General features: G+C 21.9%; 1 protein-coding gene across 2 annotated transcripts in view; it reads left to right on the plus strand.

Moving 5' to 3' along the window:
* The window catches only part of LOC145293234 (uncharacterized), a 67118-nt gene that overhangs the window by 21509 nt on the left and 27188 nt on the right, over positions 1 to 18421 (plus strand). For both annotated transcript variants that reach the window (XM_080139799.1, XM_080139801.1), the window contains exon 5: positions 5392 to 5501. In XM_080139799.1, the coding sequence (XP_079995925.1) occupies positions 5392 to 5501 (110 nt within the window). The remainder of the gene's footprint in view (positions 1 to 5391; positions 5502 to 18421) is intronic.

Consider the following 18421-nt stretch of genomic DNA (forward strand, 5'->3'; position numbering starts at 1 on the left):
CATTAACACTTAGTAAAGTGAATTCATATAAATAAGCACAGTACGACTTGATTTTGTTATTGGCCTTGGTTCCTCCCCTCCCTCAATTCTTTCTAGAATCAAGTACTTACATGAGGGACCACATAAAGGTTGCCAACATCCACAAGTGAAAGTGTTCCATATGTAACTGACTAGATTCAACCTTGCCTCACCTAAGTCATCAGTTTGCAGCATTTTCGACTTTACAACTGCCACTTCCCACTATTAATGTTTCTCTTCTGCACGATATCAAAAAGAGAGATAGCTTGATGATGACATTGTTGATGGCTTCTCTATGTGCAATTGTTCTTAGTAACGCTGTTAGAATGGTTCACCGAAGAACTATTTGATTTTGAATAAAAGAAAAAAAAATCTGTTATTCAGAATAATAAAAACTTGACAGTTTTGTGCAAAAACAGCTGGAAAATGTTTTCTGAAAATCAATTCACAGCAAAACTCAGACGTCTCAAATTTCACTATTAGTGTAGTTTTCTGCATAAAAATCTCGAACCAGCAGGCTATGAATTTGCAACCTCATGCAGAGGAATACGCCCTCCCCCTCCAAAAAAAATAAATAAATAAAATAAGGAGAACCTATAAGCTGTTAGTGGAAACCTGTCATGCTTTAAGACGGACTTCTGGTGTTTGAATCATTTTTCCATTTTGACTAGATGGGTGATCAGAAAGTCCTGATTTAATCAATCACCTGGTTACGTTATCCCTAACTGTATTATTTAATGTTTTCTGAAAATCAATTTGCAACAAAACTCATCCTCATCTCAAATTTCACCATCAGTGTAGTTTTCTGTATATACAAGGGTCATTCCAATAGTACAGCCTCTTATTTTTTTTTTTTTTTTAACTCAAAAAGTTAAAGAACTACAAAGACGGTAGTAGTACTATTAAAACGAGCGACCTTTTGGGCTCCGGAATTTATTTTTCTCCATAGTCACCACCATTCTCAATGCACTTTTGCCAGGAATTCAATCACGCATCTCTGCTTCTGATGCATGTTCATGACAGGGTTTGCTTTCATGTTTCATACCGTAAATATCTGCAACAGAACAATGAAACTTTCAGGTCATGAATGCACAAGTTCACTCATCATAAAAGTGCAATTTACAATCCCCTCTGATCTATTTGAGTGGAATTAAATAAAAAATAGGAGACATTACTTTTGGAATGCCTCTTGTAAATTTCAAACACTCAACCCAAGTCACTGCTCTATTGGCAGACTATGAATTTGCTGACTGCAACTTCATGCAGAGGGATAACCCTCACACCCTCCAAAAAAAGTGGGGTCACTTCTAAGTTGTGGATGGCGACCTGTGATGCCTTAAGACGGAATCCTGTTGACTGAGTCATTCTTCCGATTCAACAAGAGATCAGAGAGGCTCAATCCAATCAATTAGTTGGTCAGTTTATCTCCAATCATAATTATTTAATCTGATTTCTTAAAAAAATCAAAACCTTATTTCTCCTTTTTATTTTCTTTCCAAATAAATATTAGATGTTGGTGGGTGAGGGTTAACAAAGTAGATTACCAATGCCAAAACGTAATGTTTTTAAAGAGTAATGTATTCTAAGAGCAGTGCTCTGTTTTCTTGTTCTTCAGCAATGACAGTGTCTTTTGCGAAATTTCCTTCTAAGACTAATGATCTCCACGAGTAACGTAATATTTCTGAGGGAGCAATCTATTGCATGAGGGGTGTGCAATAAGTAATGCCCCTGACCCACTTCCCATAGCAGTAGAGCAATGAAACTTGGCACAGTTATTAATCTTTCTCTACATAGGAACCACCCAGAGTTATGCATTTCTCCCATCGTTTGATGCAGCTCTGGAGACCGTTTTTGTAGAACACCCCAGGTTGGTCCTCCAATCACGACGTGACTTCAGAAATCAAGGCTGCATCATCTGGGAAACGCTTTCCTTTCAAAAACAATTTCATGGCTGGGAAGAGGTGAAAGTCAGATGGTGCAAGGTCAGGAGAGTAGGGAGGATGGGGATGGATTTCATAACCACACGCCCGTGCTTCTGATCTGGCGACATGCGAGTTGTGGACCGGAGCGTTGTCCTGCAGGAGAAGGATACATTTGCTGATCTTGCCCTGCCTCTTGATTTTGATAGCTTCCCTTAATTTCCTTAAAAGTGAAGCATAATAGGCTCCTGTAATTGTGGTATCCTTTGCCAGGAAATCTATCATCACTACTCCGTCCTGGTCCCAGAAGACTGTGAGCATGACCTTGCCAGTGGAGGGCTGCACCCTTGCCTTCTTTGGAGATAGTGAGTCCAAGTGCTTCCACTGCATTGACTGGGCTTTGGTCTCTGGATCATAGTGATGGACCCAGGTTTCATCCTGCTTAATCAGTCTTTTGAAAATCTTTGGCTTATCTTCTTGGCACATCAAATTCATCTCAAGCACTCGACTCATTCTCGCTTCTGGAATGGTGTGAGCAACCTGGGAATTCATCTGGCAGACACCTTATGCATGAATGAGTTTCCACAGACCCTGTACTAATCTTGACATCTTGGGCTATTTGGCGAATAGTAATCTACTGATCTTCCAAAATGGCAGCCTCAACTTGAGGGACAGATGCCTCATCAATGGCAGAAGGGGGGGGGCGACCAGGTCTGGGAGCTGTTTCCACAGACTTCCGGCCATGTTTGAATTCACAATGCCAGCGTTTTACACGGTCATATGATGGGGCATTATCACCATAAGTTTCTTTCATTTCATCAAAAGTCTCCTGTGGTGTGCATCCTTTCATATACAAAAACCGGATCACTGCTCAACATTCAACAGGCTCCATTTCACACCTGACTCAGTTCAAACACCTGTAAAACAGAAACCACAATTAATTCAGAGCTGTAATTTGCCACATAACCCGTAGATATATAAATCATTGCACATGCAAAATTTCAGCTAGATCAGACAACTGGAAGTGGGTCAGGAGCATTACTTATTGCACGCCCCTCATAGGACTGTAAATAATCTTCCTATGATTTGAATTGGTTTGAACAGAGCTGAAAGGTAGAAACAGACCAAATATCACGGTCTCATGTATGATCTGAAAAGAAATTGGAATCTTAGGGAGATATCAATCATACCAGTTATTATAGGTGCTACAGGACTTATGAAGAAGAACCTGAAGTCCTACCTAACTAATACTCCTGGTGAACCAAGTGCAAGAGAAATCCGGACAATTGCACTTAAGGGAACAGCAAGGATACTAAAAAGAGCTCTCGGTTGGTTTCAATAAAAAGTAGGGGAATGTTGGCAGCTGGTTTGGCTGCCCCATACCCAACATTACAATCTTCAAAGAAAGAAAATGAAAAACAAAAAACTTGATATAACCAATCAAACCAAGTGACTCCCTCCGACACTAATGTGTTGCCATTGTCTTCTAATGATCACCTTGGGTGCTTGTTCAGAATAAGAACGAAAATCAAAAAATTAAATTTCAATTAAAACCAATGTCATCTACTTAATTGCTGTGTCGAAATTAGTAACATATTCAAAAATTATAAAAAATGATCAAGTAGAAAATTACTTATTAATGAAAATAGTTTTCAAAGTAAATTGCAAGTAATACTTAAATAATAAACAGACAAGTTCATATGCTAGCAGGGGAGGTAAGTGCAGTCTGTTTTGGTATCAATAGATCATAAATCATGAAAGTACATGTTTTATGTAATAATGCAGTAATATTTAACTAATTATAACATGACAATTAAGTAGATGACATTAGTTTTTAATAATGAAAATTCAGTTTTGTGACGTTTTGATTTTCATTCTTATTCTGAACATGCACCCCCCCCCCCACCCCTTTGTTCAAGATTCAATCTTAAACAACTTATAAAAAAATTTCCTTGGTGATTTCACAATGCCAGTTTTGCATCCATTATCAGTTAGTCCATCTGCATTATCTACCAAAAAGCAGAATGATACTGGTCTTGATGCAGAAAGATGCTTGCATAAAGGGATGATTTAGAGTGTGATGCTGAGGGTATGCACATATCCAATGATAAGACAACAACTGGTCTTCCACAGCTGCTGGAACTTCAGTTCATCAAAAAACTGCCTCACGGTGCACTGCTAAGTATATACACATTATGTACCAGGTAGCTGTTGTCCCCAATGAGTGGATTCATTTGCCACAGTTTTTTTTTTTAATCCGATTGGGATTGGGTGACTAGTCATATAGCAACTGCAATTACAGACAACCACAACACCAACAGCAGCAACATCTCGGGGTTTACAATCTTGAATCCAGTGTTTGGTTTATGAATCCAGTACATGCATTCAACTTCCTTTCTGACTTGCCCAATAAGAGACTATGTCTCGGCTGAACATGATATAAGAAGGATAAATACACTACTTACTTCATCTTTTCTTGGTCAGGACGCAGTGCTGACAACAACTACACATGGCTTGAACCAACCCCAAACTTCTCTCTGGGTGCAAAATAGACCCCCCTACCCCACTACTGCCCTGAGCCTTCAGCCCAGAGTTCACCTTTGAAAAGAAGATAAATAATCCATCATGGCTACCACCAGACAGTGACATTGGCACCTGTGTACGGTACACATATATGAACTCTTTTCTCATCAAAAAACACTTTACTTGTGCCACCAGATCAGGCTGTCTGAAGATATTGGCATTCTGAGACGAAATGCACCTAACATCGATGCTTTTTGTTTTTCTTCTTCCTTTTGTAAAACTTTATTATGTTCTGCAAAACCAAAAACAAAAATACCAACCCACCTTTTCCCATTTCCTATTTCTCTTTCTATCTCCCCCACTTCCTGGCTAGTTTCCTAACTTAAAATCTACTAAACATCAATACTGCAACCCTTTTCCCTCTCCCATTGCAAAACTCATTCATGTTCTGCAGGGCAGGGAACAAAAACAATAAAATCTACTATAAAACAACCAAACCAAACACTACAAACTAGTGATTCAAGATACAAAGAGTTTGAAGAATAAAAACCTACAAAATAACTGGATGCAACATGAATACTATTTCCAAAATAACTGGATTCAGCATTTAATAACCTGAAAACGGTTGATATGCCGTAAATCAACCAAACCAAAAAACACTTTATAACTTTTTGTCTTCATCCATATTTGTGGACTTATACCATTACTAACCCTTCTCTTTTTCATTATTTTTTTATTAATACGTTAACAAAGGTGATTCAATAAAGTTGTTTTAAATGTTAGAATAAGACTCTGTCTTTCTATTTTACAGCCATCCTCGTTGGACATTATAACTCGACCATGCAGCAGGTAGTACTATGCTACATGCTGTCAATCAACAAACTGAAGAAAACTTTATGATTTTCTTTTTCTTTTTTTCCCCAAAATGCAGGATTGCTGACAGTTGCAGAACTGGTGAGCAAGTCCTTTCAAATTTGAATCTCTCTTCGTTAAACCCTGCTGCAGAATCGCAGGAATTAATATCGTCATCAGAAAATAAAGGTTAGTGTGATCATCTCTACTTACATTTCCTCCTTTAGTTGTTTAACACTTTTCTGTTGATAAAAACTTTGGACTTGTAGAAGTTACATGACTGATCTGTTTTCTTTATACAAGGGTTCGACAAAATAAAAGAAACACCTTAAAAATCAACAAAATTTATTTTAATATGGTGTAGGTCCACCTTTTGCGGCAATTGCAGCCGCAATTCTCTGAAGTATTGATTCATACAAATTGTGAATTGTTTCTAAAGGCATTTTATCCCATTCTTCGGCTAAAACATCCTCCATTTCTTTTAGAGAAGATGGCGGCAGAAATCAATTTCTTAGTTGAATCTCCAAAATCGACCATAAATGTTCAATAATGTTGAGGATCTGGGGATTGTGGTGACCAAATCAGATGCTCAACATCATTGGAATGCTATTCGTGCCAATTTTTTTATAATTCTAGCTGTACGAATTAGGGCATTATCTTGAAAGATGGCGTTCCTCTCCAGAAACAGTCCTTGAACCATAGGATGAACTTAGTCACCCAAAACTCCTAAATAGTCTTGACTGCAAATTCTTCCATGAAGAGTAATCATTGCTCCAGCAGATTTCCAAGAAATAGTACCCCAAATCATCATAGAACCCCTGCCATGCTTTACGGTTGGGAGAAGGCAGTCTGGATAAAAAGCTTCTTTCAGCTATCTTCAAATGTAGACTTGGCCGGTGGTTGGAAATAAGGAAGACGATGATTCGTCGGAGAAAATCACATTTTTCCACTGCTCGAGGGACCAATTTTGAAGGTTTTTACACCACTCCAATCACTTTGAAACATTTTCTTTGAAAGCAGAGGTTTTCTAATTGCAGCTCTTCTGTAAAATCCAGATTTGTGCAGCTCTCGACGAACAGTTGTTATGGAAACTGGGTCCTGTAAATGTTTATTGAGCTCTGCAGTGATTTTAAAAACAGTCTGATGGGCTCTTTCAGACATCTTCATCTTTCGACCAGACTTGTGCTTTTCTGAGGACGTTTTTCCTTCTCTTTTAAAAGCAGTCATTACTTTTGAGACAGTGCTTCTTGAAATGCTATACATTCGTGCAGTTTTTGTTAAACTAGCACCTGCTATACGAGCTCCAACAATTTGGCCTCTTTGGAAGTCCGTAAGGTTTGTCATTTTTATAGGAAAAGCTTTTGATGACTTAAAATATCTGTAAAAGAAATTTATTTTAATTAAGCATATCATATATATATATATATATAATAAACAAAATTAAGCATATCATATATATATATATCTATATAATAAACAAAATTAAGCATATCATATATATATATCTATATAATAAACAAAATTAAGCATATCATATATATATATCTATATAATAAACAAAATTAAGCATATCATATATATATCTATATAATAAACAAAATTAAGCATATCATATATATATATATCTATATAATAAACAAAATTAAGCATATCATATATATATATCTATATAATAAACAAAATTAAGCATATCATATATATATCTATATAATAAACAAAATTAAGCATATCATATATATATATATCTATATAATAAACAAAATTAAGCATATCATATATATATATCTATATAATAAACAAAATTAAGCATATCATATATATCTATATCTATATAATAAACAATATTAAGCATATCATATATATATATATCTATATAATAAACAAAATTAAGCATATCATATATATATATCTATATAATAAACAATATTAGGCATATCATATATATATATATCTATATAATAAACAAAATTAAGCATATCATATATATATATCTATATAATAAACAATATTAAGCATATCATATATATATATATCTATATAATAAACAAAATTAAGCATATCATATATATATATCTATATAATAAACAATATTAAGAATATCATATATATATATCTATATAATGAACAAAATTAAGCATATCATATATATATATCTATATAATAAACAATATTAAGCATATCATATATATATATATCTATATAATAAACAAAATTAAGCATATCATATATATATATATCTATATAATAAACAATATTAAGCATATCATATATATATCTATATAATAAACAAAATTAAGCATATCATATATATATATCTATATAATAAACAATATTAAGCATATCATATATATATATATCTATATAATAAACAAAATTAAGCATATCATATATATATATCTATATAATAAACAATATTAAGCATATCATATATATATATATCTATATAATAAACAAAATTAAGCATATCATATATATATATCTATATAATAAACAAAATTAAGCATATCATATATATATATCTATATAATAAACAAAATTAAGCATATCATATATATATATCTATATAATAAACAATATTAAGCATATCATATATATATATCTATATAATAAACAAAATTAAGCATATCATATATATATATCTATATAATAAACAAAATTAAGCATATCATATATATATATATCTATATAATAAACAAAATTAAGCATATCATATATATATATCTATATAATAAACAATATTAAGAATATCATATATATATATATCTATATAATAAACAAAATTAAGCATATCATATATATATATCTATATAATAAACAAAATTAAGCATATCATATATATATATCTATATAATAAACAAAATTAAGCATATCATATATATATATCTATATAATAAACAAAATTAAGCATATCATATATATATCTATATAATAAACAAAATTAAGCATATCATATATATATATATCTATATAATAAACAAAATTAAGCATATCATATATATATATATCTATATAATAAACAAAATTAAGCATATCATATATATATATCTATATAATAAACAAAATTAAGCATATCATATATATATATCTATATAATAAACAAAATTAAGCATATCATATATATATCTATATAATAAACAAAATTAAGCATATCATATATATATATCTATATAATAAACAAAATTAAGCATATCATATATCTATCAAACAAAATTAAGCATATCATATATATATATCTATATAATAAACAAAATTAAGCATATCATATATATATCTATATAATAAAAAAAAATTAAGCATATCATATATATATATATCTATATAATAAACAAAATTAAGCATATCATATATATATATATCTATATAATAAACAAAATTAAGCATATCATATATATATATCTATATAATAAACAAAATTAAGCATATCATATATATATCTATATAATAAACAAAATTAAGCATATCATATATATATATCTATATAATAAACAAAATTAAGCATATCATATATATATATATCTATATAATAAACAAAATTAAGCATATCATATATATATATCTATATAATAAACAAAATTAGTCATATCATATATATATCTATATAATAAACAAAATTAAGCATATCATATATATATATATCTATATAATAAACAAAATTAAGCATATCATATATATATATATCTATATAATAAACAAAATTAAGCATATCATATATATATATCTATATAATAAACAAAATTAAGCATATCATATATATATATATCTATATAATAAACAAAATTAAGCATATCATATATCTATATATCTATATAATAAACAAAATTAAGCATATCATATATATATATCTATATAATAAACAAAATTAAGCATATCATATATATATCTATATAATAAACAAAATTAAGCATATCATATATATATATATCTATATAATAAACAAAATTAAGCATATCATATATATATATATCTATATAATAAACAAAATTAAGCATATCATATATATATATATCTATATAATAAACAAAATTAAGCATGTCATATATATATATCTATATAATAAACAAAATTAAGCATATCATATATATATATATCTATATAATAAACAAAATTAAGCATATCATATATATATATATATCTATATAATAAACAAAATTAAGCATATCATATATATATCTATATAATAAACAAAATTAAGCATATCATATATATATCTATATAATAAACAAAATTAAGCATATCATATATATATATATCTATATAATAAACAAAATTAAGCATATCATATATCTATATATCTATATAATAAACAAAATTAAGCATAACATATATATATCTATATAATAAACAAAATTAAGCATATCATATATATATATCTATATAATAAACAAAATTAAGCATATCATATATCTATATATCAAACAAAATTAAGCATATCATATATATATATCTATATAATAAACAAAATTAAGCATATCATATATATATCTATATAATAAACAAAATTAAGCATATCATATATATATATATCTATATAATAAACAAAATTAAGCATATCATATATATATATATCTATATAATAAACAAAATTAAGCATATCATATATATATATCTATATAATAAACAAAATTAAGCATATCATATATATATATCTATATAATAAACAAAATTAAGCATATCATATATATATATATCTATATAATAAACAAAATTAAGCATATCATATATATATATATCTATAGAATAAACAAAATTAAGCATATCATATATATATATATCTATATAATAAACAAAATTAAGCATGTCATATATATATATATCTATATAATAAACAAAATTAAGCATATCATATATATATATATCTATATAATAAACAAAATTAAGCATATCATATATATATATATCTATATAATAAACAAAATTAAGCATATCATATATATATCTATATAATAAACAAAATTAAGCATATCATATATATATCTATATAATAAACAAAATTAAGCATATCATATATATATATATCTATATAATAAACAAAATTAAGCATATCATATATCTATATATCTATATAATAAACAAAATTAAGCATATCATATATATATCTATATAATAAACAAAATTAAGCATATCATATATATATATCTATATAATAAACAAAATTAAGCATATCATATATATATCTATCTATATAATAAACAAAATTAAGCATATCATATATATATATATCTATATAATAAACAAAATTAAGCATATCATATATATATATCTATATAATAAACAAAATTAAGCATATCATATATATATATATATCTATATAATAAACAAAATTAAGCATATCATATATATATCTATATAATAAACAAAATTAAGCATATCATATATATATCTATATATAATAAACAAAATTAAGCATATCATATATATATCTATATAATAAACAAAATTAAGCATATCATATATATATATATATCTATATAATAAACAAAATAAAGCATATCATATATATATATATCTATATAATAAACAAAATTAAGCATATCATATATATATATATCTATATAATAAACAAAATTAAGCATATCTATATATATATCTATATAATAAACAAAATTAAGCATATCATATATATATCTATATAATAAACAAAATTAAGCATATCATATATATATATATCTATATAATAAACAAAATTAAGCATATCATATATATATATATCTATATAATAAACAAAATTAAGCATATCATATATGAATATATCTATATAATAAACAAAATTAAGCATATCATATATATATATATCTATATAATAAACAAAATTAAGCATATCATATATGAATATATCTATATAATAAAAAAAATTAAGCATATCATATATATATATATCTATATAATAAACAAAATTAAGCATATCATATATATATATCTATATAATAAACAAAATTAAGCATATCATATATGAATATATCTATATAATAAACAAAATTAAGCATATCATATATATATATATCTAGATAATAAACAAAATTAAGCATATCATATATATATCTATATAATAAACAAAATTAAGCATATCATATATATATATATCTATATAATAAACAAAATTAAGCATATCATATATATATATATCTATATAATAAACAAAATTAAGCATATCATATATATATATATCTATATAATAAACAAAATTAAGCATATCATATATATATATATATCTATATAATAAACAAAATTAAGCATATCATATATATATATATCTATATAATAAACAAAATTAAGCATATCATATATGAATATATCTATATAATAAACAAAATTAAGCATATCATATATATATATCTATATAATAAACAAAATTAAGCATATCATATATGAATATATCTATATAATAAACAAAATTAAGCATATCATATATATATCTATATAATAAACAAAATTAAGCATATCATATATATATATATCTATATAATAAACAAAATTAAGCATATCATATATATATCTATATAATAAACAAAATTAGGCATATCATATATATATATATCTATATAATAAACAAAATTAAGCATATCATATATATATATATCTATATAATAAACAAAATTAAGCATATCATATATATATCTATATAATAAACAACATTAAGCATATCATATATATATATATCTATATAATAAACAAAATTAAGCATATCATATATATATATATCTATATAATAAACAAAATTAAGCATATCATATATATATATATCTATATAATAAACAAAATTAAGCATATCATATATATATATATCTATATAATAAACAAAATTAAGCATATCATATATATATATATCTATATAATAAACAAAATTAAGCATATCATATATATATCTATATAATAAACAAAATTAAGCATATCATATATATATATATCTATATAATAAACAAAATTAAGCATATCATATATATATATATCTATATAATAAACAAAATTAAGCATATCATATATATATATCTATATAATAAACAAAATTAAGCATATCATATATATATATCTATATAATAAACAAAATTAAGCATATCATATATATATATATCTATATAATAAACAAAATTAAGCATATCATATATATATATATCTATATAATAAACAAAATTAAGCATATCATATATATATATATCTATATAATAAACAAAATTAAGCATGTCATATATATATATATCTATATAATAAACAAAATTAAGCATATCATATATATATATATCTATATAATAAACAAAATTAAGCATATCATATATATATATATCTATATAATAAACAAAATTAAGCATATCATATATATATCTGTATAATAAACAAAATTAAGCATATCATATATATATCTATATAATAAACAAAATTAAGCATATCATATATATATATATCTATATAATAAACAAAATTAAGCATATCATATATCTATATATCTATATAATAAACAAAATTAAGCATATCATATATATATCTATATAATAAACAAAATTAAGCATATCATATATATATATCTATATAATAAACAAAATTAAGCATATCATATATATATATATCTATATAATAAACAAAATTAAGCATATCATATATATATATATCTATATAATAAACAAAATTAAGCATATCATATATATATATATCTATATAATAAACAAAATTAAGCATATCATATATATATCTATATAATAAACAAAATTAAGCATATCATATATATATATCTATAGAATAAACAAAATTAAGCATATCATATATATATCTATATAATAAACAAAATTAAGCATATCATATATATATATATCTATATAATAAACAAAATTTAGCATATCATATATATATATCTATATAATAAACAAAATTAAGCATATCATATATATATATATCTATATAATAAACAAAATTAAGCATATCATATATATATATCTATATAATAAACAAAATTAAGCATATCATATATATATCTATATAATAAACAAAATTAAGCATATCATATATATATATATATATCTATATAATAAACAAAATTAAGCATATCATATATGAATGTATCTATATAATAAACAAAATTAAGCATATCATATGTATATATATCTATATAATAAACAAAATTAAGCATATCATATATATATATATCTATATAATAAACAAAATAAAGCATATCATATATATATATATATCTATATAATAAACAAAATTAAGCATATCATATATGAATATATCTATATAATAAACAAAATTAAGCATATCATATATATATCTATATAATAAACAAAATTAAGCATATCATATATATATATATCTATATAATAAACAAAATTAAGCATATAATATATATATATATCTATATAATAAACAAAATTAAGCATATCATATATATATATCTATATAATAAACAAAATTAAGCATATCATATATATATCAATATAATAAACAAAATTAAGCATATCATATATGAATATATCTATATAATAAACAAAATTAAGCATATCATATATATATATATCTATATAATAAACAAAATTAAGCATATCATATATATATATATCCATATAATAAACAAAATTAAGCATATCATATATATATATCTATATAATAAACAAAATTAAGCATATCATATATATATCAATATAATAAACAAAATTAAGCATATCATATATGAATATATCTATATAATAATCAAAATTAAGCATATCATATATATATATATCTATATAATAAACAAAATTAAGCATATCATATACATATATTTTTATATAATAAACAAAATTAAGCATATCATATATATATATATCTATATAATAAACAAAATTAAGCATATCATATATATATATATCTATATAATAAACAAAATTAAGCATATCATATATATATATATCTAAATAATAAATAAAATTAAGCATATCATATATATATATCTATATAATAAACAAAATTAAGCATATCATATATATATATATCTATATAATAAACAAAATTAAGCATATCATATATATATCTATATAATAAACAAAATTAGGCCTATCATATATATATATATCTATATAATAAACAAAATTAAGCATATCATATATATATATATCTATATAATAAACAAAATTAAGCATATCATATATATATCTATATAATAAACAACATTAAGCATATCATATATATATATATCTATATAATAAACAAAATCAAGCATATCATATATATATATATCTATATAATAAACAAAATTAAGCATATCATATATATATATATCTATATAATAAACAAAATTAAGCATATCATATATATATATATCTATATAATAAACAAAATTAAGCATATCATATATATATATATATCTATATAATAAACAAAATTAAGCATATCATATATATATCTATATAATAAACAAAATTAAGCATATCATATATATATATATCTATATAATAAACAAAATTAAGCATATCATATATATATATATCTATATAATAAACAAAATTAAGCATATCATATATATATATCTATATAATAAACAAAATTAAGCATATCATATATATATATCTATATAATAAACAAAATTAAGCATATCATATATATATATATCTATATAATAAACAAAATTAAGCATATCATATATATATATATCTATATAATAAACAAAATTAAGCATATCATATATATATATATCTATATAATAAACAAAATTAAGCATGTCATATATATATATATCTATATAATAAACAAAATTAAGCATATCATATATATATATATCTATATAATAAACAAAATTAAGCATATCATATATATATATATCTATATAATAAACAAAATTAAGCATATCATATATATATCTATATAATAAACAAAATTAAGCATATCATATATATATCTATATAATAAACAAAATTAAGCATATCATATATATATATATCTATATAATAAACAAAATTAAGCATATCATATATCTATATATCTATATAATAAACAAAATTAAGCATATCATATATATATCTATATAATAAACAAAATTAAGCATATCATATATATATATCTATATAATAAACAAAATTAAGCATATCATATATATATATATCTATATAATAAACAAAATTAAGCATATCATATATATATATATATCTATATAATAAACAAAATTAAGCATATCATATATATATATATCTATATAATAAACAAAATTAAGCATATCATATATATATCTATATAATAAACAAAATTAAGCATATCATATATATATATCTATAGAATAAACAAAATTAAGCATATCATATATATATCTATATAATAAACAAAATTAAGCATATCATATATATATATATCTATATAATAAACAAAATTTAGCATATCATATATATATATCTATATAATAAACAAAATTAAGCATATCATATATATATATATCTATATAATAAACAAAATTAAGCATATCATATATATATATCTATATAATAAACAAAATTAAGCATATCATATATATATCTATATAATAAACAAAATTAAGCATATCATATATATATCTATATAATAAACAAAATTAAGCATATCATATATGAATGTATCTATATAATAAACAAAATTAAGCATATCATATGTATATATATCTATATAATAAACAAAATTAAGCATATCATATATATATATATCTATATAATAAACAAAATTAAGCATATCATATATATATATATATCTATATAATAAACAAAATTAAGCATATCATATATGAATATATCTATATAATAAACAAAATTAAGCATATCATATATATATCTATATAATAAACAAAATTAAGCATATCATATATATATATATCTATATAATAAACAAAATTAAGCATATCATATATATATATATCTATATAATAAACAAAATTAAGCATATCATATATATATATCTATATAATAAACAAAATTAAGCATATCATATATATATCAATATAATAAACAAAATTAAGCATATCATATATGAATATATCTATATAATAAACAAAATTAAGCATATCATATATATATATATCTATATAATAAACAAAATTAAGCATATCATATATATATATCCATATAATAAACAAAATTAAGCATATCATATATATATATCTATATAATAAACAAAATTAAGCATATCATATATATATCAATATAATAAACAAAATTAAGCATATCATATATGAATATATCTATATAATAATCAAAATTAAGCATATCATATATATATATATCTATATAATAAACAAAATTAAGCATATCATATACATATATTTTTATATAATAAACAAAATTAAGCATATCATATATATATATATCTATATAATAAACAAAATTAAGCATATCATATATATATATATCTATATAATAAACAAAATTAAGCATATCATATATATATATATCTAAATAATAAATAAAATTAAGCATATCATATATATATATCTATATAATAAACAAAATTAAGCATATCATATATATATATATCTATATAATAAACAAAATTAAGCATATCATATATATATATATCTATATAATAAACAAAATTAAGCATATCATATATATATATATATATAATAAACAAAATTAAGCATATCATATATATATCTATATAATAAACAAAATTAAGCATATCATATATATATATATCTATATAATAAACAAAATTAAGCATATCATATATATATATATCTATATAATAAACAAAATTAAGCATATCATATATATATCTATATAATAAACAAAATTAAGCATATATATATATATCTATATAATAAACAAAATTAAGCATATCATATATATATATATCTATATAATAAACAAAATTAAGCATATCATATATATATATCTATATAATAAACAAAATTAAGCATATCATATATATATATATCTATATAATAAACAAAATTAAGCATATCATATATATATATATCTATATAATAAACAAAATTAAGCATATCATATATATATATCTATATAATAAATAAAATTAAGCATATCATATATATATATATCTATATAATAAACAAAATTAAGCATATCATATATATATATATCTATATAATAAACAAAATTAAGCATATCATATATATATATATCTATATAATAAACAAAATTAAGCATATATATATATATCTATATAATAAACAAAATTAAGCATATCATATATATATATATCTATATAATAAACAAAATTAAGCATATCATATATATATATATCTATATAATAAACAAAATTAAGCATATCATATATATATATATATCTATATAATAAACAAAATTAAGCATATCATATATGAATATATCTATATAATAAACAAAATTAAGCATATCATATATATATCTATATAATAAACAAAATTAAGCATATCATATATATATATATCTATATAATAAACAAAATTAAGCATATCATATATATATCTATATAATAAACAAAATAAGCATATCATATATATATATATCTATATAATAAACAAAATTAAGCATATCATATATATATATATCTATATAATAAACAAAATTAAGCATATCATATATATATCTATATAATAAACAAAATTAAGCATATCATATATATATATATCTATATAATAAACAAAATTAAGCATATCATATATATATATATATCTATATAATAAACAAAATTAAGCATATCATATATATATATATCTATATAATAAACAAAATTAAGCATATCATATATGAATATATCTATATAATAAACAAAATTAAGCATATCATATATATATCTATATAATAAACAAAATTAAGCATATCATATATATATATATCTATATAATAAACAAAATTAAGCATATCATATATATATATATCTATATAATAAACAAAATTAAGCATATCATATATATATCTATATTATAAACAAAATTAAGCATATCATATATATATATATCTATATAATAAACAAAATTAAGCATATCATATATGAATATATCTATATAATAAACAAAATTAAGCATATCATATATATATCTATATAATAAACAAAATTAAGCATATCATATATATATATATCTATATAATAAACAAAATTAAGCATATCATATATATATATATCTATATAATAAACAAAATTAAGCATATCATATATATATATATCTATATAATCAACAAAATTAA

The sequence above is a fragment of the Euprymna scolopes genome, chromosome 14, assembly GCF_053919585.1.
Source record: "Euprymna scolopes isolate OS-2025 chromosome 14, ASM5391958v1, whole genome shotgun sequence".
Lineage (NCBI taxonomy): Eukaryota > Metazoa > Mollusca > Cephalopoda > Sepiida > Sepiolidae > Euprymna > Euprymna scolopes.